Source organism: Muntiacus reevesi, chromosome 5, assembly GCF_963930625.1.
Source record: "Muntiacus reevesi chromosome 5, mMunRee1.1, whole genome shotgun sequence".
In the NCBI taxonomy this organism is placed as follows: Eukaryota; Metazoa; Chordata; class Mammalia; order Artiodactyla; family Cervidae; genus Muntiacus; species Muntiacus reevesi.
The window spans coordinates 37686525-37714478 of NC_089253.1; the positions used below are offsets into that span (position 1 = coordinate 37686525).

The 27954-nt window shown below is 47.4% G+C and overlaps 1 protein-coding gene across 1 annotated transcript; it reads left to right on the plus strand.

Moving 5' to 3' along the window:
- Positions 1–1427: 1427 nt before the first annotated feature.
- On the plus strand, positions 1428–10817 carry LOC136168811 (pregnancy-associated glycoprotein 2-like). The gene is made up of 9 exons (XM_065936508.1): positions 1428–1516; positions 2610–2760; positions 3597–3714; positions 3804–3922; positions 5251–5450; positions 6365–6481; positions 7963–8107; positions 8195–8293; positions 10656–10817. Exons 1-9 carry the CDS (start codon positions 1464–1466, stop codon positions 10815–10817), a joined length of 1164 nt encoding a protein of 387 aa, XP_065792580.1. The 5' UTR covers positions 1428–1463.
- The last annotated feature ends 17137 nt before the right edge of the window (positions 10818–27954 follow it).

Below are 27954 nucleotides of genomic sequence, written 5' to 3' on the forward strand. Positions count from 1 at the left end.
GACCCTGATCATGGGAAAGATTGAAAGCAGGATGAGAAGAGAACTACAGAGGATGAGATGGTCGGATGGCATCACTGACTCAATGGACGTGAGTTTGAGCAAGCTTCATGAGATGGTGATGGACAGGGAAGCCTGGCGTGCTGCAGTCCATGGGGTCGCAAATACTGAACCACTGAACAACAACAAATGTTTGGTTTAGCAGACAAAATGTTTACAGGCATGGACCCTATTGGTGAATTACATCAGAATTCAATCCATTTCTCCTCAGCAAATGGACATTATTAAATTCATGGTTTATATGACCCTGCTATTCTTTTTTACAAGTGGAAGGAAAATTAACATGTTTCATATGCATTCACTCCCATATGCAATCAACCAGCTTCAACTGAACACCCTCCCTGTCCCCTCTCTACTCCCACCTCTAAGCCAGACATAAAAAACTGCACAGCCCCCAGGCTGAATCCAGAACACATTTGTTGGGGAATTGTTTTTGGGGGGAAAAAAAAGATAAGTGGCTAACATTTAAAATAAAGAAATTGTACATAAATATCCAAACTTCTGACTTCTCTTGAAAACTTGGCCAGCTTTCCAGCATGGCAGCCGCTGGTTGGAGCTGAGGAGAGGCTGCCCCAGTGGTAAGGCCCATTATGCCTGGTGTCCAGGATGCCCACCCACCCTTCCATTGTTCCTCTTGCCTCCTGGGCCTGAGTTTGTGAGAACTGCCCTAGGCTGCTAGCCCCTGAGGATACAGAACCACCCGTGTCTTATATGACTCTGACTTTTCAGCATCCTAACCAGACCCCAGCACACAGGGCTCTCCTTATATGTTTATTGGATGATATAGTATCTTGTGGATGCCTGCATCACATTTCTTCCAATACTAAAACCGTGCAGTTTGTAATACGGCTCTAGTCTAGATCTTTGACACAGACTGGCATCAAAGGTGCCCCTGATCTGTGCCAATGTCCCACTACCTAGTAACTCACATGTCACTGGGCTGCCCATAAAGTCCTCACTTTGCCATTTGACCTTTTTTTCCTCCTAGCACTCTCCTCCCCAACTGAGCACAGCCATACACATCTCGGGAAGTGTCTAGAAAGACCACATGGGATCACGAATGTCTAGCAAGGCCCCCAGCATTTACTTTTATCACATTATTAGCAGTGTTTTGTGCCCCAGTTGGCAAGAGTTTTGCCACTTTAGTTTAGTTTAATTTTCCACCCAAGTCTCAAGGAAGAGATTACAGTAGTCTCTCTGTATTCTCAGAATTTTCCATGTCGAATATCCACAGAGACGGATAGAGGTAAAGATTTTATGGAGAGGTTGATATTTCTTATCAGATCCACCATTAGCCTAAAGGGGACAATTAGGGCAGGTCAGAGTATATATAACTAGCAGCTCCTGTTCACCACTGCAAACTCAGAACTCGATATTCCCTGAGTACTTGAAACCAGGAAAGAAGCATGAAGTGGCTTGTGCTGCTTGGGCTGGTAGCCCTCTCAGAGTGCATAGTCATGTAAGTACGGGGACTATTAGTGGCATCATCTCTTTTTGGGGGATTTCTTTTGTCATCCTCTTATTCTTCCACCCACCAGGGTAAGAAGAGAAAGTAGTCATTCCCTGGCAGTCTTAAAGATCAACTCTCACTTACTGATGAGACCCTTGTCAAGGGCACTGTGGGGCCCAGGCATCCTGGGGCACACCTGCTGGTTGCACAACTCTGCGGGTGCCAATCACATCATGACCTATGTAAAAACAGCACTTCTTGGAATTGTTCAGTGCACAACCTATGCAACTGTATGTGCGGTGCTGTGAAACAGCATTTCTCTTGCATTTGCTTCCAGGTCTTCTCTCTGCTCTCTCTCCACTTCTGTGCGTATGTGTCAGTGTCTTCGTCTGTGTATTTCTGTTTTCCATCTCTCCACCTCTTGATATCTCTGTGCATGCAGAAGTCTCTGTTTTGTTTTTTTCTATTTTGATTCTTCCTTACTTCTCTAGACTCTTAATTTCTCTAATTTATTCTCCATCCCCTGACATTTACTCTCATCCATCTTTTCTGCTAGCGCCTTGGAGGAAGATGAGGAGGGCTACTTCTATGCTGTTTTATCTCTAACAAGATGTATGACCACAAACAAGTCACAAACTCCCTGCATTTCCTTTCTTCCCCTGTAAAAACAGTAAAATGATCCCCTTCTATGTCACTCCCAGAGAGTCTTTGAAAAAGATACAGTGGGATGGCAATAGCAATGGTACTGGCTGTCACTGTTGAGACTTCCTATATATCAGAAACATTATATCCATCATCTCACTTAATACCCAAAACATTCCATATGGGGGAGGGAGGATTATTACATTCCACCTTTTTACCAGTAGAGAAATTGAGACTCCAAATGGTCATATGGCTTACCCAAGATTACACGACAGAGCTTGTAGTCGGACCTAGGTCTTTGCCATGGTCTCTTCACAGTATTCTAATAATAAAGGTGACACATAAAAAGGCTTAAAAACTACAAAGTACCATGACAATGTCAGGTATGACAGTCGTAATATAACAGGGACAACTGACTGATGCCCCATCCTTGTTTCCTTTTCCCCATGCTCGGTGAAAGAATCCCTCTAACGAAGATGAAGATCACGCAAGAACCTATCAGGGAAAAACAGTTGCAGGGAAAATTCCTGGATGAACAATCTCACAGCCTGTCCCAGAATTCTCATCCTGATCACAAATTCTCTTCTCACGGACTGAGGAATTTCCGGAATGTGAGTGTGTTGGGGGGATGGTGCTCCACAACGCCCCCTGGTGGTCTGGCCTAGCACTGGGGTTCATCTGGAGGTGTCGGGGTGGGGGGTTGGGGTGCGGCTTCTGCAAGAGGCAGAAACACGGGGGGAAAGGGACCCCGTTCCCAGAGAAGAAGTCACTCTCACCCTCAACTCTTGGTCTGTGGTGACTGGGTCCGGCATGACCAGGGGGCGGGTAAACATCCATTTCTGTGTTAAAGATGCGGCAGGAGTTAGAGAGAAATTGTTCTTTCTGAACAAAGTGACCTACTCAGTTACAGATGAAGGGTGAGCCATGACTGATCAAAAGGCAAAGCCAACTGCATCAAGTGTGAAGCCCAGGCAGAGAAAGTTCACCCTGGCAGATCCGGGAATGACACCACTAAAAATTTACTGAGCCCCGAAGGCATGTGAGATCATAAAAAATTAACACTATAGTGATTTTAAAAAACAAAAGAGCTTTATCTTCTTCAACAATGAGCAGGCTAGGCTGAGAGAGAGGCAAAGATTGAATACATGTCAAACAAAAGGGCCACCTGCGTGTTGTTGACAGGACATGCTCTGAGTTTAGAGGGATTGGCCTGGGGTGACCTAGGAAGGCCACTTGGAGAAGGAGGCCCTGAGACTGGGCCTTAAAGAGGAGACTGCAGAGCTTCTCAAATGAAAGGACTGGTCTGAGCAGAGGCTGTGAAGGAGGGGTAGCAGTTGCAAAGTGATTTCTGGAGACCTGGGATGCCCAGAGGGAGGCAGGACTCCAGGAATCAGGGGGCATCCAGACAGCCAGGTCTGCCCTAAACTCCCCTCCCCGGCCCCTGTAGATCGTCTACTTTGGTAAAATCAGCATTGGAACACCTCCTCAAGAGTTCCAGGTCAACTTTGACACCGGCTCGTCTGACTTGTGGGTGCCCTCTGTCGACTGTCAAAGTCCCTCCTGCTGTGAGTACCAGCCCCCCACCCATCGTGTCCTCCCCCTCCCCCCTCCTCCATCTTGCCACCTGACAGATACCCATCTCTTGTGTCGGCAGCTAAACATAAGAGATTCAACCCTCAGAAGTCCACCACCTTCCGGCATTTGCACCAGAAAATCAACCTCAGCTATGGCTCTGGGAGGATGAATGGAGTTCTTGGCTGTGACACCGTTCAGGTAACACGGAAACTAGGGGGTGAGTCAGAGCTGGCCCTGGGAGCGGCCACTGCTTACAAAACAGATGCAGGACCAGCTGGGAAGGTACCCACTGGAGTTTTCCCTTGTGACCCTGCCAAACACGACCACTTCCCAAAGTCCCCTGGTGGCTGACCACCTGCTGGGTAGGGCCTTTGCCTGGGGAGACAGCGTCCCTGCAGACACACAAGCTCTCACGGTGGCTAATCCAGAGAGTGGCTTGGGGGGTGGATTCGGAGCTCCTTTGGCCGTGAGCAGCCCAAGGTTCACTTTGCTGGGAGTAGGGAGGCGGGGGAATAAAGCTCCCACTTTTGTATTCTCAGAAGCTCTACCAGGCACGTTCACACTAATAACTTCTTTAATCTGGTAGCGACCCACGCAGCAGGTACTATGATCAGCTCATGATACAGGTGAGGGACCTGAGGTACAGAGAGCAAGGGCATGGCCAAGGTCACACATGTGGTAAGCAGTGGAGCTGGGCTGGCCAGTCAGGACTCAAGCAGGCGTGGGAATTTGGGAAGAGGTTAAAACTCATCTGGGGTCCCTGGGGGCAGCCCAGCATTTCAGGTATCCAGGCAGGTAAAGTAGGAGTCGTAGATGTGGGAGGGGCCTGATAAACGCATTCTCACTCTAGGGGGCCCTTGAGAGTTTAATAAAAATCTGTGTCTTGCCTCCCCTTAAGGGCCTGAGTGTGCGCTCCCTGTGTTTCTCTGTCTCTCTCACACACACAGGCACTCACACACAAGTGTTCACACCCTGAAAAGCCGGTTTGCCAGGCAGAGTTTTCATAAGAACCCTGCCAGCGACATTGTATAATGGGCTTCTGTCTTTCTGGGCAGATGCTTAATCCACAGTACATTACAGTGAATTCAGTCCATTTCTCTCATTAGATCATAGTGATGCCAAAGGGAAGGCTACTCGGCTCTCTACTCGTTTTGTCCACAAGGGGGCACCATTCGGTCCATTTCTGTCAGATCGTAGTGATGCCAAAGGGAAGGCTACCCGGCTCTCTACTCGCTTTGTCCACAAGGGGGCACCATTCAGTTCTGTCCTGTCGCCCCTGAACAGAAGGCAGGAAGCCAATTTGACTCAGATGGCGTTTGCAGTTGAGAAGTAGATGTTCTTAAAATACACAGCCCCACACCAGTGGAAACCAAATTCCTGCCCCAGCTTGGTCTAACCATGTGATATTAACCCCGGGCAAAGGCAGTTCTCACTTCTTCTCTGCAATGCTAATGATATCTCCTCCCCAGCCCCATACCCGCCCCATTTTCCAAAGCGTTATATGGGAACACTCTGATCTCCCACAGATCGGGAACCTTGTCATCGTGAACCAGACTTTTGGCTTGAGCCAGAATCAGTCCAGTGGGGTCCTGGAACAAGTACCTTATGATGGCCTCCTGGGCTTGGCCTACCCCAGCCTCGCCGTCCGAGGTACCACCCCAGTCTTCGACAACCTGAAGAATCAAAGAGTCATTTCTGAGCCAGTCTTTGCCTTCTACTTGAGCTCGTAAGTCTGAGGTAGACCAGACCTCTCTTCAAATTAGCTGTACAATGCTTGCAGCTGCATGAAAAATTATAGACTACCTGATCCAGAATGTTCATGATAGTCTAACTCAGGAGAACTACCGCCTCAGGGTTACATCTGGCCCCATCACTGGTTTTTGCAAGTAAAGTTTTATTGGAACATAACCGTGCTCTTGGGCTCAAGAGCAGTGGCTTGGTCTAAGGCAGTGGAGATAAGAGGAAGAGCAGTGGAAGGTGTCAGGAAATGGATTGGAGGAAAAGGCAACAGAATTTCCTGATGAATTTGATATGGAAGGAAGGAAAGAGATGGCAGGAATGTTCCTTCCTCACTAACAATCTACCAGGAACACAAGACCAGCTACACAGTTCGCAGGAGCCCATGTAAAATGAAAACATGGGACCCTGTGTTCAAAATATACTAGGAATTTTAAGACAGGAAGAGAAGAGGTGGGGGGCCTGCTGAATCTGGAGTGCCATGGATGGCACAGGGAGCAGACCGGTGAAACCAACCCTGGGTGACCCTGAACCTATGCCATAGCACCCTCAGGCCTCGACTTTTATGAAAACTGAAAGCCTAGACAAGAAGGAAGCCAGACCCCTCCAGCACGAAGTCCTCTGAGGGTATATCTGAGCACTCAGGTAGCTGCAGGGGACCAGGTCCTCTTCAGAAGGATGGGTGGTCAGATGCAGTCCAGGTTGCCCAGCTTCAAACCTCTTCTCTGATACTCATTAGATGCTGACTGACTTTGGTCAGGTATTCAATCCCTCCGAGCCTCAGTTTTTGCATCTGTAAAATGGGGACCATAATAGTGCCTCTGATGGATGGAGAAGCACAGCCCTCAGACAGTGTCTGGCGTGCCTCTCCTCCAATGAGCCCCCTCATCCTTCTCTCTTCAGCCAGCCAGGAAACAGCAGCGTGGTGATGTTTGGTGGGGTGGACCACACCTACCACAAGGGGAAAATCCAGTGGGTACCAGTGACCCGAACCAGCTTCTGGCAGGTAGCCATGAGCAGGTAAGTCTCCCCTCTGAGAGTCACCCCAAGTGATGCTCCCACACCTGCACAGGAACACAAGCAGACACACACAAATGCACACACAGACACTCACTCCCTCACAGACACACACTCCACCCACAAAGACACACATAAAAACACATACAGAGACACACAGAAACACACACAGGCACACAGATACACACGGGCACACCCACAGACACACAAACGCAGATACACACATCACCTATAGGTTCACAATTGCCCCAGGGCTCCTGACCAGCCCCCTGACCAGGGTCCTGAAAGGGTCCAGAGAGGCCTGGGCAGCTGGGGGAGGGCTGCACCCCTGTGCTGAGGTTAGAGGACCCTACAGTGTGGTGAAAGAGAATCAGGGGGAATTTCACCAACCTGAACAGAGCTGCGATAAGAGGACCTACTGACCAAGGCTATCTGGGACCAAGGGGGTCCTCAGTATACAGAATTGTCAGCTGAAATAGAGAAAAAGTCCAGGACAAACCGGGAAAACTGGTCTCCTCAGGGAGAGGTTACCCAGCAGTGGAGAGAGGGTGGCTGAAATCTTGAGACCTGAGAGCAACGCATAAAAAGAGACACCCCATCTAGCCAGTGCTACTTACTCCCCAAACTGGGGACACAGTGGGGCAGGGGCTGTGACCGAATCAGGAAGCTGGGATTCAGAAGTGGCCTGAGAACAAGGGGCAATAATTAATGGATTCTCTATGATATATCCTCAGACAAAAGCTTTCCTGTCCTTCAGCGGTCCCCTGGATTGGCTCATGCTCCTCTGGCCTGGACCTCAGTGTCTGAGCCGGGCGAGGGGGCAGTGATGGGACACGCCTTCTCCCAGGGCAGCCTGTGTCTCCCCCACCCCCACTTTAAGCATCTGCTTCCCCAGGGAACCTCCCTCCTCACTGTGTGGGTTGACCTATTATTGGTCGCTTGACAGATAACAGATCTCTGGGTGTTCCTCTTTCATGTTTTCATTCATTCATTCAACAAACACACATTATGCATCTGCCATATGCTGGGCACCTAGGGAGGCAGTAACGATACAGCTTGCCCATACACCCAATAAGGCAGATGTACGTGAAACGACTCACACACGTAATGAATTACCACTTTGGTACCTGCTAGACATGAAGAAGTGTCTACAGAGAGTGACCAAGACAGGAGCCCGATCTAGTCTGGGGCAAAGTCTTCCCTGACAAAGTGACAATTAATCTGGAACCTGGAAGGGGAGCAGAAATTTGCGAGACAGAGGGGATGGTCTAAGAAGGGTGACCAGCACGTGCCCAGGCCCTGAGACATGAAAGAACCTGGTACATTCAAGAACTGAAAGGAAGTCAAAGGGTGATGTGACCAGAACAAAGGACAGCAGAGTCTGGGCAAGAGCTGAAGCGCTGTTCACGGACAGTCAGGGAGGGGTCAGTCGTGGGGGAGACTTCAGAGTGACCTGGTGCCTGCTTTGTCCCACTTTCTCTCAGCATCTCCATAAACGGGAATGTGGTTGGTTGTTCCCAAGGATGTCAGGCCATTGTGGATACAGGGACCTCGTCGCTGGTTGGGCCAACTCACCTGGTCACCAACATCCTGAAGCTCATCAACCCCAAGCCTATCCTGGATGACAAGGTGAAGGGTCACGCCACAGCATCCCTCCTGGGCTCCCTCCACACCTAGGATCACCTGGGCCCACCTGTCTTCCTCTCTGTCTTGCAGCAAGTGCTTTTATGTGAGGCCATCAAAAGCCTGCCTGTGCTCCTCCTCACCATCAACGGCATCATCTACACTGTTCCCCCTCATTACTACGTCCAGCAGGTGAGGGGGCAATGCAGGGGGCTGGCTCTCTCACTGGGACTTGCAGGAACCCTTGGGCTGCTGCTGGGAGGAGGGCGCCCTCTGCCTGATCACACCATTGCAGATGCTGCTGAGCCCCTGTGGCTGAGCTAGTGCCTCCCACAATACCAGCCACGTGAGAGTGAAGGGCAGTCTGGGACATCCCTCTTCCTGAAATAAACGTGGAGACACCGCCCCGTGCTGGCATGATGCCTGGCGCAAGGAGAAGGGAACACTAAGGGCCTCTGCCTCACAGAGTCAGTTCAACCAGCGCCCTCAGATGCATGAACACGGAAAGTCCATTCTAGTAATCCCTGAAATAAGCCAAGTGACAAGGGAGGGTTTGGCTGCAAACAGTCCCCGTGTCCTGTCCCCGTATAGTGACTAACAGTCTCTCTTCCCTTCTCGAAAGAGTGCGGGGTGGGATGATAAATTACATGGTCACCCCGATCCTTGGCTGCAGCCTCCCCTTGCACTCACAGTCCCGCCTCTGGGAGTTGGGGTTACCAGACCCCTCGGTGGGGAAGGTTGGATGCTAAGGTGCATAAAGGGTGCACAGTGACTGCACAGCCCCAGCCCAGGGTTAAGACTTAATGTCAGCTCCCTGCGGGAGTTCAGGGCAGGCTGATGGGCTCAAAGAAGGCTTTGAGGAAGAGAGGGAATTTCAGTAATTCTACACCCCCAGCCTCATGGAGGCATGAGGAGGTCTGCTTGGTCAAGTAGAATCTACACTGGATTATGTGCAAATGGCACCCCCAGGGGCTGTGCAAAGGGGAGCTGGGGACAGATTAGGGGTGATGAGAGCTGCAGACTGGAGGAGCACCAGGGTAAGTCACCCAAGCCAGCCTGGAGTATCCAGGGATGGTGTGTGTGGGTCAGGAAGGCTTCCTAGAGGGTCTAAGTGTGTGCTATGTCACTTCAACTGTGTCCAACTCTGCCACCCTGTAGACCATAGCCCCGCAGGCTCCTCTGTCCATGGGGATTCTCCAGGCAAGAATACTGGAATGGGTTGCCATGGTCTCCTCCAGGGGATCTTCGAGACCCAGAGAGCGAACCAATGTCTCTTAAGTCTCCACCATTGCAAGCTGATTCTTTTCCGCTGAGCCACCAGGGAAGCCCTAGAAGGCCTTAGCGCAGTATAATAACCAGTTGTGGGCACCGCTATATTTAAAATGGATAACCAAAACCAACTTACTGTGTAGCACAGGGAACTCTGCTTGGTGTTATGTGGCAGCCTGGATAGGAGGGGAGTTTGGAGGAGAATGGATACATGTATGTGTATGGCTGAGTCCCTTTGCAGTCCATCTGAAACTATCACATAATGTTAATTAGCTATACTCCAATTCAAAATTTTAAAATTTTTATAAAAAGAATGGGTTGTGGGGAATGGGGAGAAGAACAGCCATTCTCTGCAGAGAAAACAGCGATTGGGGTCATAATGAAAGCAACTTAGAGTGTGAGGGGAACTTCAGGCCATTCTTGTACTTTTTAACCAAAATTTATTGAAGCGTTGGGCGTCCCTGGTGGCTCAGATAGTAAAGAACCTGCTTGCAATGCAGGAGACCCAGGTTTGATCCCTGGGTCGGGAAGATCCCCTGGAGAAGGGAATGGCTACTCACTCCAGTATTCCTGCCTGGAGAATCACAAGGACAGAGGCGCCTGGAGGGCTAAAGTCTGTGGGGTCCCAGAGTCAGACACAACCAAGCAACTAACACACACACGTTGAAATACAGCTGATTTACAATGTTGTGTTAATTTCTGTTATACATCAAAGTCGCTCAGTTTTATATATATACAGGTATATCCATACTCTTCTTCATATTCTTTTCTGTCACGGTTTATCACGTGTTACTGAATACAGTTTCCTGTGCTATACAGTAGGACGTTGTTGTTTAACTGTGGGCTTCCCTCGTAGTTCAATCAATAGAGTCTACCTGCAATGCAGGAGACCTGGATTTGACTCCTGGGTCAGGAAGATCCCCTGGAGAAGGAAATAGCAACCCACTCCAGTGTTCTTGCCTGGAGAATCCCATGGACAGAGAAGCCTGGCAGGCTACAGTCTATGGGGTCACAAGAGTTGGACACAATTGAGCGACTAAGCACACGTATATCAGTTTGCATCTGATAATCCCAAACTCCCAGTCCTCCCCTCCCCACACCCCTGTCCTGACAACCACATGTTTTGGCCCTTCTTGTTCCCGTACCCCCACTTCTGCAGTTGCTGAGAGAACCACTTGATTCTTCCCAAAGGAGGGGGAAAATGAAAAAGCTGTCTGCTCTGGATATTGACAGGGGTGATGGGTAAGGGCTCAGGCTAACTGGTGTGTATTTCTGTCTCCCCCAGATTTCTCAGGAGATCTGCTTTAGCAGCTTTCAGGGGGGCACAGAGCTCTTGAACCCTTCGGAAACCTCAGAGACCTGGATCCTGGGTGATGTCTTCCTGAGGCTGTATTTCTCAGTTTATGACCGAGGAAATAACAGGATTGGCCTGGCTCCTGCAGCATAAATTTGGGCTGCTACAGGAATAAATCAGGGCCGAACAAACACACACTCACTCACATGCAGGGCTGTTCCACCCAGGGATGCTGGTGAACTATGCTTGAGGCTCTGCAAAGCCCTATTCTCGGTAAAGAATAAAAGATTCATCTCAATGGTGCTGATATGAATGGGTGCCTCTCTTTGGGTCTGGGAGATGCATCATAACTGGGCAGGATCTAGAATCAACCACAAGTGAGAGGAGCCCAACTCCAACTGGCTTCAAGAAAAGGGGAGACTTATTGGAAGGACATTGAGGGTCTGGGACACAGGAACCAGAGATCTAAAGATCTCAGAGATTGGACCCAAGAAATAAGAAATCATCAGGTCACTCTTTCTCCCCCTGGCTGTTTATCTTCTCTCATCATTGATTCTCTTACCTGACAGCTTTCTTCCCTCAGGCCTTTATACCTAGTGAGGGAGTCTGAAGCTGCCTGCCCCAGAGTTTTATCTCTAGATGACTAACCAGTAAGGAAAGAAGCTCAGAAGACATCAGGGTTCCAGGGAGGGCTCTGAATGGGCCACTTCAGAGCATGTGTCCAGCCCCGGACCAACCATCCTGGCAGGGGCATGGGGTCCTATGCTTGGCTCAGTTGATCATGTGGCCCTATATGATTGACAGATTTCTGCAGAAGCACATGGTTGAAACTGGGAAAAGGCAGCCCACAGAAGTGACAGGGGGATGTGCTAGACCATCTCACAGATGGAGAAAACAACAGGGGTGTGGGTGGGAGACCACAGGAGGAAAGAGCTTCGTCTTCAGGCAGATGGGGAATGGCTGGCATAGGACAAGCGGAGGGGCATTGCCTTCTGGCTTGTCCCCCCAACCCTGAAACACACCCGTAAACCCTGCAGTTACCATCTGTGAGCAGATCAGCCGTATGTCCATGAGCACCTGTGGCTCCTCTGAGATGATGCTGGATTATGACTGGCTTGAGGGGAGTGGAAGCAGACTGGGTTTAAAGCTGATAAATGGGGAAGAGGTGAGCATAGAACTGGCGGTTCTTTTTTTTAATAGTAAATATCATGAAGTGAGCTAAATGAAGAGTCGAGTGGACAGCCTCTCCACCTCGTTTTCCAGGTGGCCTTCATGGAACCATAAGCAGTGCTTCTGTCAATGAGAAATCACCAACAAGAGTAAGAATAATAACTCCGGTTAATTACAGATGCTAAATCTCACTGACCCCCAAGGAGTCCCGGCAAGGCATAACCCCCATTGTACAGATGAAAAGAAGATTTCTCCAATCTTCTGACTTCAGCACTGGTGAGAGGCACATAGCAGGCCCTCAAGTAATGCATGTTGGGTAAATGAATGGGTGAATTAGTAGATACTTCTCAGGGACACATTGCTTCAGCCATGTTGGAACACATGCATGGTCCCAGCATGGCTATGGATAGTATCAGCTGGAGAAGGTCAGGCTTTGCTCCCCCAGATCAGCCCAAGGCCAGGGCTGGAGCTGGAGTCTGTTAATGAGCCCCCTGGTCTTGAGGCTCTGTATTTGCAGCCTGCACCACCAACTTGAGGATGAATTCTGATCTTCAAAGCAACCATCTTCCCCTAACCTCCACTTTTATCCTTTACAAATTGTAGACCATAGATTATTAGACTTTGGTGAGAGAAAAGGTCAAAAAAAAAAAAAAAAACCACAACAAGAAAAAGATAGGTCATGAACACTTCTACTAAGAGTGTAAATTTGTTCAGTCTTTTTGGAGATGATTTGTCCTAAATATACCTGTGACCTTTTGTCCAAGCAATTTTGCTTCTAACATTTATGTAAAGCTATTGGGCTTCCCTTGTAGCTCAGTTGGTAAAGAATCCACCTTCTATGTGGGAGACATGGGTTCGATCCCTGGGCTGGGAAGATCCCCTGGAGAAGAGAAAAGCCACTTCAGTATTCTGGCCTGGAGAATTCCATGGACTGTATAGTCCATGGGATCGCAAGAGTCAGACATGACTGAGTGACTTTCACTTCTATGATCAGAAGCACCCAGAAACATAAAGAAGCAAGAAAGAATTCCTCAGAGTCTCTTATAAAAAGGAAACACTGGGACCTCCCAAGGTCCATTCCACATAGAGTGTCCACAGCATAGACAGGCCATCATGCAACCAACTGCCTGAAAATAGTATTCAATGTTAAGAGAAATTCTTCCAATTTTTCTCTCAGGACACTGAAAGAAAAGAACAGAATATAAAACAGCATGATCCCAGGCTTGCAGAGCACGTGGAAGACAGTGAAGCATCCTCGCCAGGCATGCATATCCTGGAGCTTTTCTGCCTGGGCTCAAATCCCACCTCTGAGACCTACCAGTCATGACCTTAATAACTTCATCCCTGGAAATCAGTTTCCTATTCTGTATATTTGGGAGTAGGGATTGTTCCTCCCTCACTAATCATCAGGAAAACCCAAGTCAAATGACCATGAGGTACTATCTCATGTCTATGAGGATGTGTCATTATCAAAAATCAAAAGGTAACAAGTACTAATGAGGATGTGGAACTCTGTACACCAATGGTGGGTGTCTGAAATGGTGCAACTGCTCCAAAACAGAATTGAAGTTTTAAAAAAAAAAAACTTTTTTAATCACTATTTGATCCAGCAATGTCACGCCTGAGTATTTATTACAAAAAAAAATTATAATCATGATCTCAAAGGGACATTTGTCTTACTGTGTACACTGCAGTGTTTTCCACAATAGCCGAGATGCAGAAACAGCTTGGATCCATCAACAGTTGGATGAATTAAAAAAAAAACTGGTAGAGACAAACAATGGATATTATTCAGCCTTTATAAAAAGAGGAAATCCCACCATTTTCAACAATTTAAACGAACCTGGAGGATGTTATGTGAAGTGAGAGAAGCCAGTCACAGAAGGATGAACACAGTATGATTCCACCCATACAAGTTTTCTAAAATAGTCAAATTCATAGCAGCAGAGAGTAAAATGGTGGTTGTCAGGGGTCAAGGAGAGGAGAAAATGAGGAGCTGCTATTCAAATGGCATGAAGTTTCAGCTACGCAAGATGAGTAAGCTCTAGAGATCTGATATACAGCCTACTGCCTGTCATTCACAATACTGTATTGTGCACTTAACTTTCTGTTAGGGCAATGGTCTCATTCTACACGTCTGTTATTGTTGCTCAGTCACTAAGTCGTGTCCGCCTCTGTGACCCCATGCACTGCAGCAGGCCACACTTCCCTGTCCTTCAAAATCTCCCGGAGTTTACTCAGACTCATGTCCATTGATTCGGTGATGCCATCCAACCATTTCATTCTCTGTTGCCCCTTCCTCTCCTATTACTACAATAAACAAAGAAACAAATACCTTTTTAAATTGAAGTCTTATGTATACACACAGCTGATTCACGTTGTTCTACAGCAGAAACTAACATAACATTGTAAAGCAATGACACTCCAATTTAAAAAATTAAAAATGAATAGTCCTTTCTAATTGGACGGAAGGGAGCAGAGGTTAACTGCTAATTTGTACATTGTTTTTTTCTGGGGTGTTGAAAAGTTTCTAAATTTAAACCATGATGATGGCTGCATAACTCCATGAATATATGAAAAATCACTAAGCTATACACTGTAAATGGTAGAATTTATGACATTTGAAATACATCTCAATCAGATAGTTATATACTCACATATATATATAAACAGGAAAGAATAATCCCCTAACTTCTAGAGCTATAGAGAGGATGAAATTAATTAATCTACAGAAAGCCTTTAGGACAGTGCCTAAAGTAGCATGAGCTGTTATTATATTTCACTTTACACCAGAGAAAGATCAAATGTGTGTAACAGTGGTTTATATCAAGGTGGTAGCAATTCGGAAAATATTTCCCCTTATGCTTTTCTTAGTTCTTTCAGAAATAGCATTTATGATCAGAGGAAAGTTAAGCGTTATTCTATAAAATACAGAGCCTTCCGACAAAGAGAGTATTCTTGCCTGGAGAATCCCATGGATGGAGGAGCCTGGTAGGCTACAGTCCACGGGGTCGCAAAGAGTCGGACACAACTGAGCGACTTCACTCACTTCACTTTCCGACAGAGGGGACCGTTTGCTGGAGTTGGCTGCTGGAGCAGATTGATTCCCATAGAAAAAGCCATCCTGCAACAGATGGTGAAGGGCTGACATCTAGTGGCCATAATGGATATTGCAGGCACATTTCACACTCATCTCTTTGCTCCCAACACTTTGGCCACCTCATGCGAAGAGTTGACTCATTGGAAAAGACCCTGATGCTGGGAGGGATTGGGGACAGGAGGAGAAGGGGACGACAGAGGATGAGATGGCTGGATGGCATCACCGACTCGATGGGATGGGTTTGGGTAGACTCCAGGAGTTGGTGATGGACGGGGAGGCCTGGCGTGCTGTGATTCATGGGGTCGCAGAGTCAGACACGACTGAGCGACTGAACGGAACTGAACTGAACTGACCTCTCTGCTGGAGAACCTACCCGTTGACTTCATCTACTTGGAAGGGCTATTTAACAACATGAAGTCATTCCCATCAGCTCTCCCACTTTTAGACCTGATAATCACACTTTGACAAATGGATTCCAAGTATGTGTATTTATCTGTAAATGATGTATTAACTATAAATACTGTCCCAAGGATTTGATTTATACTAGTAAAAAGTTAGAAACCACCCTAGATTCTAACATCAAGGAAATTATCACCAGGAGGGAATCAGCTCCTGGCTCTCTAGGTGGTGAGTGTGGACTATGCCTAAATAAAGAAATGTACAGCCTGAATCTCAGGTCACAAACACACTCACTCTCCCTTCTTCACCTCCTTCAAATCAATAGAGAAATGACCCCTCCTCTATTTAAAATGCTAACCCTCCCTGCTCCCTCCCTTGCTTTCACTTTCCTCCAGCATCACCATTTCACACACTATATCATTTCTCTATCTTTAATTATCTGTCTCCTTCCCTGGAGACACAAGGGCAGTGATTTGGGTTTGTCTTGATGCTTGATGAGTCTCCAGTGCTTCCACTAGAGCCTAGGACATCACAGATGCTCAATAAATATTTGGTTATGAGTATTAGTGAAACCAAGGCTAAGTGAACACCGCGTCACAGTTCATGCTGAGTCCAACTCTGTGAAAGTAAGAGGTACGAGTATTGCTGCTTCCCTGGTGCCTCAGACAGTGAAGAATCCGCATGCAATGCCAGAGACCCGAGTTCGATCCCTGGGTCGGGAAGATCCCCTGGAGGAGGGAATGGCTACCCACTTCAGTAGTCTTGCCTGGAGAATTCCACGGACAGAGGAGGCTGGTGGGCGACAGTCCGTGCAGTCACAAGAGTCAGACACGGCTGAGCCACCAAGCGCATACACACTGTATCAGTGTCTTCGGGCCAATAGCAGATGCCAGACGGGGCGCCTCACACAACAGGCATTGCTTTCTCAGGATTCTGGAGGCTGGCAGCCTGAGGTCAGGGTTCTGCAAGGCTGTTTCTTCTAAGGCGTCTCTCCTTGGTGTATAGGTGACTGTCTTCTCTCTGTGTTTTCACAGGGTGTTTCCTCTGAGCAAGTCTGTGTCCTAATCTCCTCTTCTCAAGACACCAGTCAGATTAGATTAGGGCCCACCCTGGTGACCTCATTTAATCTTAATCATCTCTACTTAAACATCTCTACAGTCATGCGGAAGCACTGGGGGTAGGACTTCAACATATGGATTTTCCGGGGGTCGGGGGGGAGGGTAGGGACACACGATTCAGCCCATAACATCATAAACACAAAAGTAACCCTGAGACATGTCAAAAGAATACAGGAGCCAGCATATAGAATGCCAATGGGCCAGACGTGGGACTATTCAGCTGAAAATTACGATAATAATGGATTATCACTGACTGACTCAGAACCTATGAGTTCACACTGATCAGTAAATACAAATATAGACAAACAAGATGAAAGGAAATCTCTTCCTTACCAAAGAACAACGATCTATTTTTTCAGTTTTTATTTATTTATGGCTGCACTGGGTCTTTGTGGCTGTTCGAGGGCTTTTCTCTGGTGGTGGCAAGCGGGTTACTTTTCCTTGCGGTGCACAGGCTTCTAATTGTGGCGGCTTCTCTTGTTTTGGGGCACAGGCTCTGGGAGCCCAGGCTTCAGTAGTTGTGGCTCACGGGCTCTAGAGCGTGGGCTCAGTAGTTATGGCGCACTGGCCTAGTTACTCCGAAGCATGTGAAATCTTCTCGGACCAGGGATCGAACCCTTGTCCCCTGCATTGGCAAGCGGATTCTTCTCCACTGTGCCACCAGGAAGTCCAATAATTTTTAAAGGAAATAACAGAGTTAGAAAATTACAGCTCTACAACCATCATTTCAGTCACTGATTCAGGCAGAAATCCTCAATGGTTGCTTGAACTTTGGGTGAAGAGTGGATGGACCACAGGTTACTTATACAATCGCTAAGTATCTCCCTGCCAAATACCTCCATGATCACATCTCAATAACTACAGTGGCGAAGCTTGGTGGGAGACACCACCTTCACTAAATAATCAAGGTTAATGTCACCGATAAAGGGATGAATCAACATTATGTACCTCCCAATATGATGTCCTGAGAAGGACACAGCATTGCTTCTATAATATTCCTGCTGAAAAAACAAATAACCTGGGACTTCCCTGAAGGTCCAGGGGTGAAGACTCCACTTTCTAATGCAGGGGACACAGGTTCCATCCCTGGCCAGGGAACTGAGATCCCACATGCCATGCAGCGTGGACAAAAAAAATAGAAACATAATCTGAATTGAACCATAAGAAAACATCAAACAAACCCAAACTGAACAACATTCTGCAAAAATGGCCTACACTTTTCAAAATTTTTCATCAGAAACAACAAAGGCAGGCTGAAGGGGAGTGAAGTGACCAGACAACCCAAAACAATGTATGACCCTCGGTGAAATCCTGCAGCAGAAAAATCACTAAAAGGGGGCAGCTTTAGGACGACTGATGAAAACTGAATATGTGCCATGTATTAGACAATAGGGCTTCCCTGGTGACTCAGTGGTAAAGAATTTGCCTACAATACAGGAGATGCAGGTTCAATCCCTGGGTTGAGAAGGGTGGAAAAAGGAATGGCAACCCATTTGAGTATTCTTGCCTGGAGAATCCCATTGACAGAGGAGACTGGCGGGTTACAGTCCGTAGGGTTGCAAAGAGTTGGACAAAACTTAGTGACTAAACAACAACAATTTGATAATAGTATTGCATCAATGTTACATTTCCTGAATCTGTTCATTTTTGTGCTATGGTTCTGTAAGCAAATATCTTTGTTCTTTGGAGAATAACAATAAAGATTTAGAAGTAAAGATCACAGTGCCTGCAACTGATTCAAATTATCAGACCAAAATGATAATAAATAACAGTGTGTGTGTGTGTGTGTGTGTGTGTGTGTGTGTGTAGAAACAGTAAATGCAAAATAGCAATAGTAGGTGAATCTTGATAAAGTATATATAGGAGTTTGTGGCCCTGTAGTTGTAATTTTTCTGTAGATTTGAAAATTTTCAAAATGAAAAGTTTTTTAAGGTCTTTCCTTGTGGTCCAGTGGTTAAGACCCTGAGCTCACACTTCAGGGGAGCACGGGTTCCATTATTGGTCAGGGAATCAGGGTCCTGCATGCCATATGGCATAGTCAACAAACTAAAAAAAAAAAAAATTTAAAGTAGTCTTTTAAAATTTTAAATGTTTCCTACCAGTAAAAAAGGGAGGGGGAATATTTTTCAAAAGAAAAGATTTACCTTAGCAGAAATAGAAAGACAAATAACATATGATATTACTTATATGTGGAATCTAAAATATGACAGAAACAAACCCTATCTAGCAAACAGAAACAAAACCACAAACATAGAGAAGAGATCTGTGGTTGCTAAGGGGGAGGGAAGTGGAGGGGTGGATGGATTGGGAGTTTGGGATTAGCAGATTCAAGCCATTATAAAGAGGATGGATAAACAAGATCCTACTGTACAGCCTGGGGCTTTCCAGGTGTCTCAGTGGTGAAGAGTCTGCCTGCCAATGCAGGAGACACAGGTTCAATCCCTGGGTCGGGAAGACCCCCTGGCTATAGTCCAGGGGTTCGCAAAGAGTCGGACACGACTGAGCGACTTGAGCACGCATGCACTGCATAGCACAGAAACTATATTCAATGTCCTGTGATAAACCATTATGAAAAAAGAATATATATGTGCATAACTAAATCACTTTACTGTAATTACAGCAGAAAGTAATGCAATTAGTTGCACTGTAAACCAACTAAAGGAAATCAGTCCTGAATATTCATTGGAAGTACTGTTGCTGAAGCTGAAGCTCCAATACTTTGGCCACCTGACGTGGAGAACTGACTCACTGGAAAAGACCCTGATGTGGGAAAAGATTGAAGGCGGGAGGAGAAGGGGATGACAGAGAATGAGATGGTTGGATGGCATCACCGACTCAGTGGACATGAGTCTGAGCAAGCTCCGGGAGTTGGTGATGGACAGGGAAACCTGGCATGCTGCAGTCCATGGAGTCACAGAGAGTCGTACACGACTGAGTAACTGAACTGAAGCCAACTATTCTTCAATAAAAAATTTTAAAAAAAAAAAGGATTATCTTTTTTAAGAAAGGGAAGTTATGAGTGATTTCATCTCTCATACTGTTGTTCCAGAACTTCCCTGGTGGTCGAAAAAGACTTGGACGTGACCTGGTGACTAACAACAACAACACTGTTCCAGAACTTTGGCCATAAACAAGGTCACATTTCTCTCCTTCCCACAACAGAAGTGAGAAGAGAAGGGCTCTCCATTTTTTCTGCTGCCAATTGTGGACCTATTTCACTCTATCAGTGACCCAACAGATTAGATGTTAATGCCCCTTTTTATAAATGAGGGCAGGAAGGCTCACAGAAAGGTCACTCAAGGTCACTAACCTGGAGGCAGGGCAGAAGCAGGGTCTGACATGTGTTCATAGGCTCCGTCTTTGCATACTGTGTTCTCCAGGCTCTGGGCCAGGCGGAGCCAGGCGCTGCGGCGAAAGCCTGGGAAGAGCCTGCCCCGGTCCTAGGCTCACAGTCCACTGCTGGGGGTCAGGCCCCATGAGCTTGATGCCAGGGGACGAGACAGTCACAGGACGACAGAGGGGATGGTGCCAAAACCTAAGGGAGACGGGAGCTTCCAGGGGCCCTTTTTTTCCTCCATCTCCAAATTCCTTCTCGGGGATCTGCCCTGCTCAGAGCCCAGGAGACTGCCCACAGGCCCCTAGGGTGGGCCTAAAAGCCCTAGCGGAGATCGGAAGGTGGGGAGGGGGCCGACACTCTCGTGCTCCTGGCCGCTGCATCCCTCTGCCTTCAGAGCCCCAGGTTCAGGTGTGCTGCCCCCTCCCTGCCCCCGCCACAGCTGCTGGCTCCTGTGCCCCTCCACATCCCTCTTTGGGGTCACCCTGCCCGCCCCTCTGTACACAGCCCCTTTCCCTGAGTCTCTTTGGTGAAACCTCTGGGTGGTCACCTGTTTTCTGCAAGGACTCTGACCCCTACGCCCGGGGAGGAGAGAGAAGCACATTCAAAGGGAACAGCATGTGCCAAGGCCCAGAGGCAGAGAAGGCTGGCCCGCTGGGAGAACTCAGACAGCCCGGGATGACCTGCTGGAAGATTGTTTCAAGCTGTTTCAAATCAAGCTGTTTCAGCCCATGTCCCAGCTCTCAGCCTTGGACTGGGAACTGTGACACCTCCTTCCCTCCATCCACTGTGCCCACCCATACAACCCATCGCTATGGGTCCACCTGCAGCCTTCCCTGGACCATCGATGGGGTCTGCGGCCTGGGGCAGAGAGCCCAGAGGAGGCAGGCCCAGGGCTCCACTCCCCATAACACAGGCCCGCCTCCTGCTGAGAATGATGCCGTGAGCGGCTGACGCTGCCTGTACTCCAGCAGTGTGATTTCAGAGCCTCCAGCCGGCCTTAGAATCCTTCTCTCCCTAACCCAGCCATCCAAAGCTCATTCCACAGGGTCAGCTCGGGTGTCTACTGCTCAACCCTTAGTCCAACGGGTGCCAAGTGCAGATCCCTGTGAAAATGTGATTTCCCCCTGGGGGGGTTTTAACTTCCAATCCGAATATTATTAAGACATCTTAAATGCCTCCTCGTCCATGGCAACCTCCTAGAGGCACTCTGGAAGTGAGCTCCTTTTTGTAAATGACCCCGGCATCTTTTCAGTATCCTGCTCTAGTTAACGAGCTCTGTCATTTTCTGTCTTATGCATGTGTGTGTTAGTTGCTTAGTTGTGTTCGACTCTTTGCGACCCCAGGGACTGTAGTCCACCAGGCTCCTCTGTCCATGGGATTCTCCAGGCAAGAATACTGGAGTGGGTTGCTATTTCCTTCTCCAGGGCATCTTCCTGACCCAGGATTCGAACCCAGGTCTCCTGCATTGCGGGAGGATTCTTTACCATCTGAGCCACCAGGGAAGCCCTTTCTGTCTTATAGGGATTTTAAATTGGGTCTTATCCCTCCCATTCGGATGTGAACACGTTAAGAGCAAAATTCACAGCCAATTCATCTCTGTTGAGCTTACTACCTGGCACGTAGAATGAATGAACGAAGAGATGAATAAGGCAAAAGAAGTGTCTGGGTGCTCGGGAACGCAGCCACCCCGGATGGTGCGAGGCAGGCAGCAGGGCATGAGAAGATGGTAAAGCCTTCTGCTTTGATTGCAGCCTCATTCCTCACCTCCGCCAAGGCATGAAGTGCCTGAAGCTGCTGCTGCTGCAGGCTCTTTGGGCCAGGAGGGCTGGGTGCCTCTGCGGCGGCGGACTTAAAAATGGCTTTGTCCATCTGGAGCAGGAGGGTAATAAATACCCTCCAGTCACACCCCAACTCCCTCCACTGTAACCAAACATGATAAAGATACCAGTCAGAAGCCAGGACCCAGGTCATCGAAACAAAGAACAAGACCTACATCGAATAAGATTGGATCAGAAAAGGCATAAAGGATTGGGTCCAGAGCTGTGTTCACCAGGGAGTGACGTGAAGTTAGAGATAAGGAGAACAAAGGAGATGGGGGCCGCCGGAGTGGGACCCGTTATCAGCAGAAGGAAACTTAACCTCAGTCCTCAAGTGGGGTTCACCCAGGCCACCATCTCCAGTAGGTTTGCTCTGCAGCCGGGGGGAGGACCGGCTCAGAGGAGGCGCCATGAGGAGGAGCGGGGGGCTGCAAGGGCAGTGGGGGCCTTCTGAGAGCCCCTTTGTCCCTGCTGTGGGACTTCAAGCCAATTCCTTGTTACGCTCCAGTTCTCAGGAATTTTCCATACCCTGGTTAATATCTCCATCCCCCGCCGGCCCCCTCCCAGGTTCCAAACATTTCCTTTTCTGCTTCCAGTTAACTCTTGCTTGGCCCAGTTTCGAATTTCTGCCTCCCCCAAGCCCTTCTCTTACATTTTACTCAAAAGCAAGTATTAGAACGCTTTCCGAAAGCTGGCTAGACTGGTTGTGGGAGGTTAGTGTTGGGGTTCCTGGCTATGCCTGTCCCTTCCCAGGACTCTACATGGCTACATTCCTGCCCCCAGGAACCACTGCCTACTCTGTGATTTCCACGTGTCCTCAGGAGCTTGGACTACAGTACCCATGCCCTTCTTGTTCAAGAGACCATACAATGGGGGCTATCAGGGGCCAAGATGTTTCTCACTCCCCGTGGTCCTTGCCCCTATCCTCAAGGGAAAAGTCATTCATTCATTCATTCATTCACTTAATCTGTGAAAGTGAAATTGTTAGTTGCTCAGTCTAATCCAGCTCTTTGCAACCCCATGGACTGTAGCCCACCAGGCTCCTCTGTCCTTCTAGGCAAGAATACTGGAGAGGGTAGCCATTCCCTTCTCCAGGGGATCTTCCTGACCACAGTTTCTTTACTGTCTGAGCCATCAGGTAGGTAACTTAATCTGTATGGAATATCTATTCTGCACCAGCTGCCAGATGGTATCTCAGCTTCTTCTTAAATACTTCCCATGGAGCAGAGCTCATTACCTATAGGTTACCTTATCCATGGTAAATAACTCAACTTGCTCAAGGCTGGACCCCAGGGAAGGGCTTTGGGAGCTCTGAAACTAAGGGTGCGTGTGTGTGTGTGTGTGTGTGTTTGTGTCTTTTCCTGAGAAGGGGGCCCTGTGTGTGTGTGTGTGTGTGTCTTTTCCTGAGAAGGGGGCCCTGAGTTTTCACCACATTCTAAAAGGCAGTGAATGCTTATAGGTGTGGACTCAGGAACCAGACAGCTTGGGTTTGAGACCCAGCTTTGCCTTCTGTAAACTGTGCAACCCTTCAACAACTTAGGAACATCTCTGCACCCCATCAGTAGAATAGGAGTACCTACTGGATAAGGTTGTCAAAATGAGACTTCTTCACTACATAACACATGTGCCTTTATACATGTTAGCCATTGTCATGCTCTTGGGCACCTGTGCCTTACTGCCACTGACTTTTATCTGCCTCCTTGTCCAGATGACTTATCTAGGTGGAAGGGGTTTTGTACCACCTGCCCCAGGGATATGGACTGTACTGGGGAAAGCATTCTCTCTTCCACATGCCACTTGCCAGCCTTCAGAGGTCTGGAAACCAGACCCAACTTGACATTTAGTTTTCTTAATGGATAGGGAAGCACCAGAGCCAGAATGAATGGACTAGCTGCTCTTCTATTTTTTTGATTGTGAAGCATAACAAACATGTAAAAATATGCTTAAAGCATAAGTACACAGTTTAACACATAAAATTAAACACACAAGTAACCCCACCTAGGCCAAGAAATAGAGCATGCCAGTCTGCCGAAGCCTCTCATGTGGCTCCATCCAAAAGAACTTTCACCCGCATTTCTCCCAAGAATCTCTCAGGCCCTGAAGGGCAGGCACAGTCAGCATCATGATGCTCTGATCAGAGGAGTAGAACAGAGGAGTCAGGAATGTCAGCTCTGCCTCACTGCTTTGCACTCTAGGCCGACTGATGAACCTCTCTTAGCCTCAGTTCACCAGGGACAAATCTGTAAAATGGTGCCATTTAGTCCTGTATCTACCTCACCAAGAGAGACTGTGGGTACCTGGCCTGACACATGTAGGTGATCGACACTTAAACCAATTACTATTGCTAGCTTGGGTGGGGACAGTTAAAGAGTAGATTTCTAGAAGGGTTCTCACCTCTTTTCCCCAAAACTCAAAAATTGCAGATGAGATAGATATATGGGAGGTAAGCATTTGAAGAAAATCTATTTCAGGGGTTTTTTAAATGGTGTTCCTTTGATCCCCAAGGGTTCCAAAGATCTGTCTTGTGGGACTAGGGAGTTTTCATCCCCTCTGCTTTCTGAACAGCCCAGCTACCCTCGCTTTTCTACAATGACATCACATGCGTGTCATGTTTTATGCAAAGATATTTTGCACCATCAAATTAAATTACTGATGTAAAACTCCTACAACCTCTAATAAAAGACAAACACCCTAACTTTTTTTTAATGAGCAAAAGACTTGAGCAGACGTTTCCTAAAAGAAGATATACAAAGAGTCGAAAAGCACGTGAAAAGGTGCCCAACATTATTACTCATCAGGAAATACAAGTCAAAACTATAGGAGGATACCTCCTTACAACTCCTAGAATGGCTACAATGAAAATGACCAACATAGCAAGTGTTGATGAGGGTATAGGGCAACTAGAACACTCATATGCTGCTGGATGAACACAAAATGATACAGCCACTTTGGAAAACTGTTTAGCAGTTTCTGCTGAAGCTAAAACATCTGCCTACCCTCTGCTCCAGCAGTTCCACTCCTCGGCCTATACTCAACAGAAATGCATGCATATGTTCACCATAGTGTATGTACTAAAATGTTCACGGCAGCTCTGTTCCTAAGAACCCTACACTGAAAGCTACCCAGATGCCCACTGACCAGAGAAGAGATAAATAAACACAATGGAAAAATATGCACAGCAATGAAAATAAGCTATTTCAGCTATATACTATCCTGCTGTGAATCCCACAGACATAATTTTCAGCAAAGAAGCTAGATACAGAAGCATGTTGGTCACATGGTACCCTTTATCTAAACTACAAAAATAGGCCAAAGTAATCTTTGCTGTTTGAAGTTAGAGCTTTGATTACGCTTGGTTCTAGAGGCTGGGTGTGTAACTGGAAGGAAGCCTGGGAGAGCTTGGGGGGAGGGGGCGGGGTTACTTGTAATGTTCTGTTTCTTGATCTCCATAGTGGTTATATGGATATATTTGTGAAAGTTCATCAAGCTATTCCCTATGACTTGAATTGTTTTGTGTACATATTATACTTTAAAAAGTGATGATGTAAACTTTTAAGAAATCACTTGAAAAATACTTGAAAACAATTTTTCTTTTAAAATCAAGTTGCACTAGCTGGTTGGAGACACAGCCCCACCCACCAGCTGGCCTGCTGCCTTGAGACCCCCTGAGCCTATGGCCACCCAGCGACATAGCCCTGCCCATCAGAGGGTCCAGAACCTGTCCCTGCTCACCAGTACGCTAGCACTAGTCCCAGGAGACCCCCAGGGCCCTGTAGCCAGAGACCCCAGGACCCAGCTTTGCCTACCAGTGGGCCATCATTAGCCCCTAGACCCTGTGGGCCTCAGTTCCACCCACCAGCAGGCTGACACCAGCCCTGGAACCCCCTGAACCTATAGCCAGAAACTGCAGGACTCAGCTTCACCCACCACTGGCCTGGCCTTAACCCCAGGACCCAACCTCACCTACCAGTGAGTGGGTGGGTACCAGCCCTGGGATCCTTTCCCACCAGAAAGCCAACAATAGCTCTGAGACACCTTGGGTCCCTCAGCCAGCTGCCCCAAGACCCAGCACTAACGACCAATGGGCTGATATCAGCTCTGGGACTCCCAGGTCCCTGACACCAGAGACCCAGAAACCTGGCTCTGACTACTAGTAGGCTAGCACTAGTCACAGGATCGCAAGGGCCATGCTGCCAGCCGCTGCCCCACCTACCAGGGGCCGGCAGTCTCTGCATAAGGCAAGGCCAGGCAACCAACCAGACTAGGGACCATCCACGCATCTCAGACCACCCACAGTAATCAGCTCACCACAACAGAAGGCCCCATGCAGCCCAAACAGAGGGCACCCCTAGGGCACATGGCACAGTGGTTAAGAATCTTCTTGCCAATTCAGGAGACACAAGAGATGTGGGTTCAATCCTTGGGTGGGGAAGATTCCCTGGCGAAGGAAATGGCAACCCACTCCAGTACTCTTGCCTGGAAAATTCCATGGACAGAGGAGCTTGGGGGCCTACAGTCCATGGGGTCACAGAGTTGGACACAACTGCACAACTGAGAATGCGTGCACTAGAGCACATAGCTCTGGTGAATATAGGGAAGTGCACAGGGCAAAAGGCCACTTCTCCAGAGTCAGAAAATGTAACCAGCCTACCAAGTGCATAGAAATAAAAATAACAAATTAGGCAAAATGAAGAAACAGAGAAATATGTTCCAAAGGAAGGAACAAGATAAAGCCCCAGAAGAACTAAGTGAAGAGGAGACAGGCAACCTATCCAATAAAGAGTTCAAAGTAACGATCAAAGAAACTGAGGGAAGATTGGATGAACAGACCAAGTTAGACATTCGTAACAAAGGGTTAGAGAATATAAAGAAGAACCAAACACGAGGGAGGAGCTAAGATGGCAGAGGAATAGGACGGGGAGACCACTTTCTCCCCTACAAATTCATCAAAAGAACATTAGAACGCTGAGCAAACTCCACAAGAGAAGAACCAAACAGAGATGAAGCATACAATAACTGAAATGAAAAATACACTATAAGTAATCGGCAGTAGAATAAATGGTACAGAGGAACAGATCAGCGAGGTAGAAGACAGAGTAGTAGAAATCACTGAAGCTGAACAGAAAAAAGAATGAAAAGAAATGAGGACAGTTCAAGGGACAACATCAAGCACATGAATATTCCCACTATAAGGGTCCCAGAAGAAGAGAGAGAGAAAGGGGCAGAAAACATATTTGTAGATATAATAGCTGAAAATTTCCCCACCTGGCAAAGGAAACAGTCATCCAAGTTCAGGAAGCACAGAGAGTCCCAAGCAGAATCAACACAAAGAGGGCCACACCAAATCACACTGTAATTAAAATGGCAATGATGGAAGATAAAGAGCTAATATTAAAAGCAGCAAAGGAAAAGCAACAACTTACACACAAGGGAACTCCCATAAGGCTATCAGCTAACATTTCAGCAGAAACTCTGCAGGCAGAAGGGAGTGGTATGGTATATTTAAATGGATGAAAGGGGACGCCCTACCACAAGAATACTCTACCTGGCAAGGCTTTCATTCAGATTTGATAGAGAGATCAAAAGTTTTACAGACAAGCTAAGAGAGTTCAGCATCAGCAAACCAGCTTTACGAGAAATGTTCCAAGGACTTTCTCTAAGTGAAGAAGAAAAAGTCACGGCTAGAAACATGAAAATTACACAAGGAAAAATCTATTGTTAAGGGCGACTATACGGGAAAGGTAGTAAATCGATCACATTTAAAACTAGTATGAAGGTGGACTTCTCTGGTGGTTGTGGTTAAGAATCCACCTGCCAAGGCAGAGGGTGAAGGTTTGATCCTTGGTCCAGGAAGATCCCACTTGCCATGGAGCAACTAGGCACATCTGCCACGACTACTAAGCCCACGTGCCTACAGCCTGTGTTCTGTGACAAGAGAAACCACTGCAGTGGGAAACCCTTACACTGCAACACAGAGTAGCTCCCACTTGATGCAACTAGAGAAAGCCCGCACACAGCAACAAAGACCCAGCATAGCTAAGGGAAATGGAGGGAAAAAAGACTAGAAGGAAGATGAAAAGACAAAAGTAATAGAATCATCTGTATCTGCAATAATTAAGGGATACACAAAACAAAAAGATGCAAAATATGATGTCAAAAACTGTAGACATGTGGTGGGAAATAAAATGCAGAGCTGTTAAAATGCGTTTGAGCTTAAGAAATTAGCATATATGCACCCCTACATTCACATCAGCATTATTTACAATAACCAAGATATGGAAACAACCTAAGTGCCCATCAAGAAATGAATGGATAAATATATATATATATAGTGTGTGTATATATATAC

What these genes read in the sequence shown, in the direction of transcription:
- LOC136168811 (XM_065936508.1), top strand. Translation starts at nt 1,464, where the DNA reads ATGAAGTGGCTTGTGCTGCTTGGGCTGGTAGCCCTCTCAGAGTGCATA. An exon ending in CTGTCAAAGTCCCTCCTGCT is followed by an intron (nt 3,715 to 3,803) that starts GTGAGTACCAGC and finishes TTGTGTCGGCAG; the next exon opens with CTAAACATAAGAGATTCAAC. An exon ending in CTCATTACTACGTCCAGCAG is followed by an intron (nt 8,294 to 10,655) that starts GTGAGGGGGCAA and finishes TGTCTCCCCCAG; the next exon opens with ATTTCTCAGGAGATCTGCTT.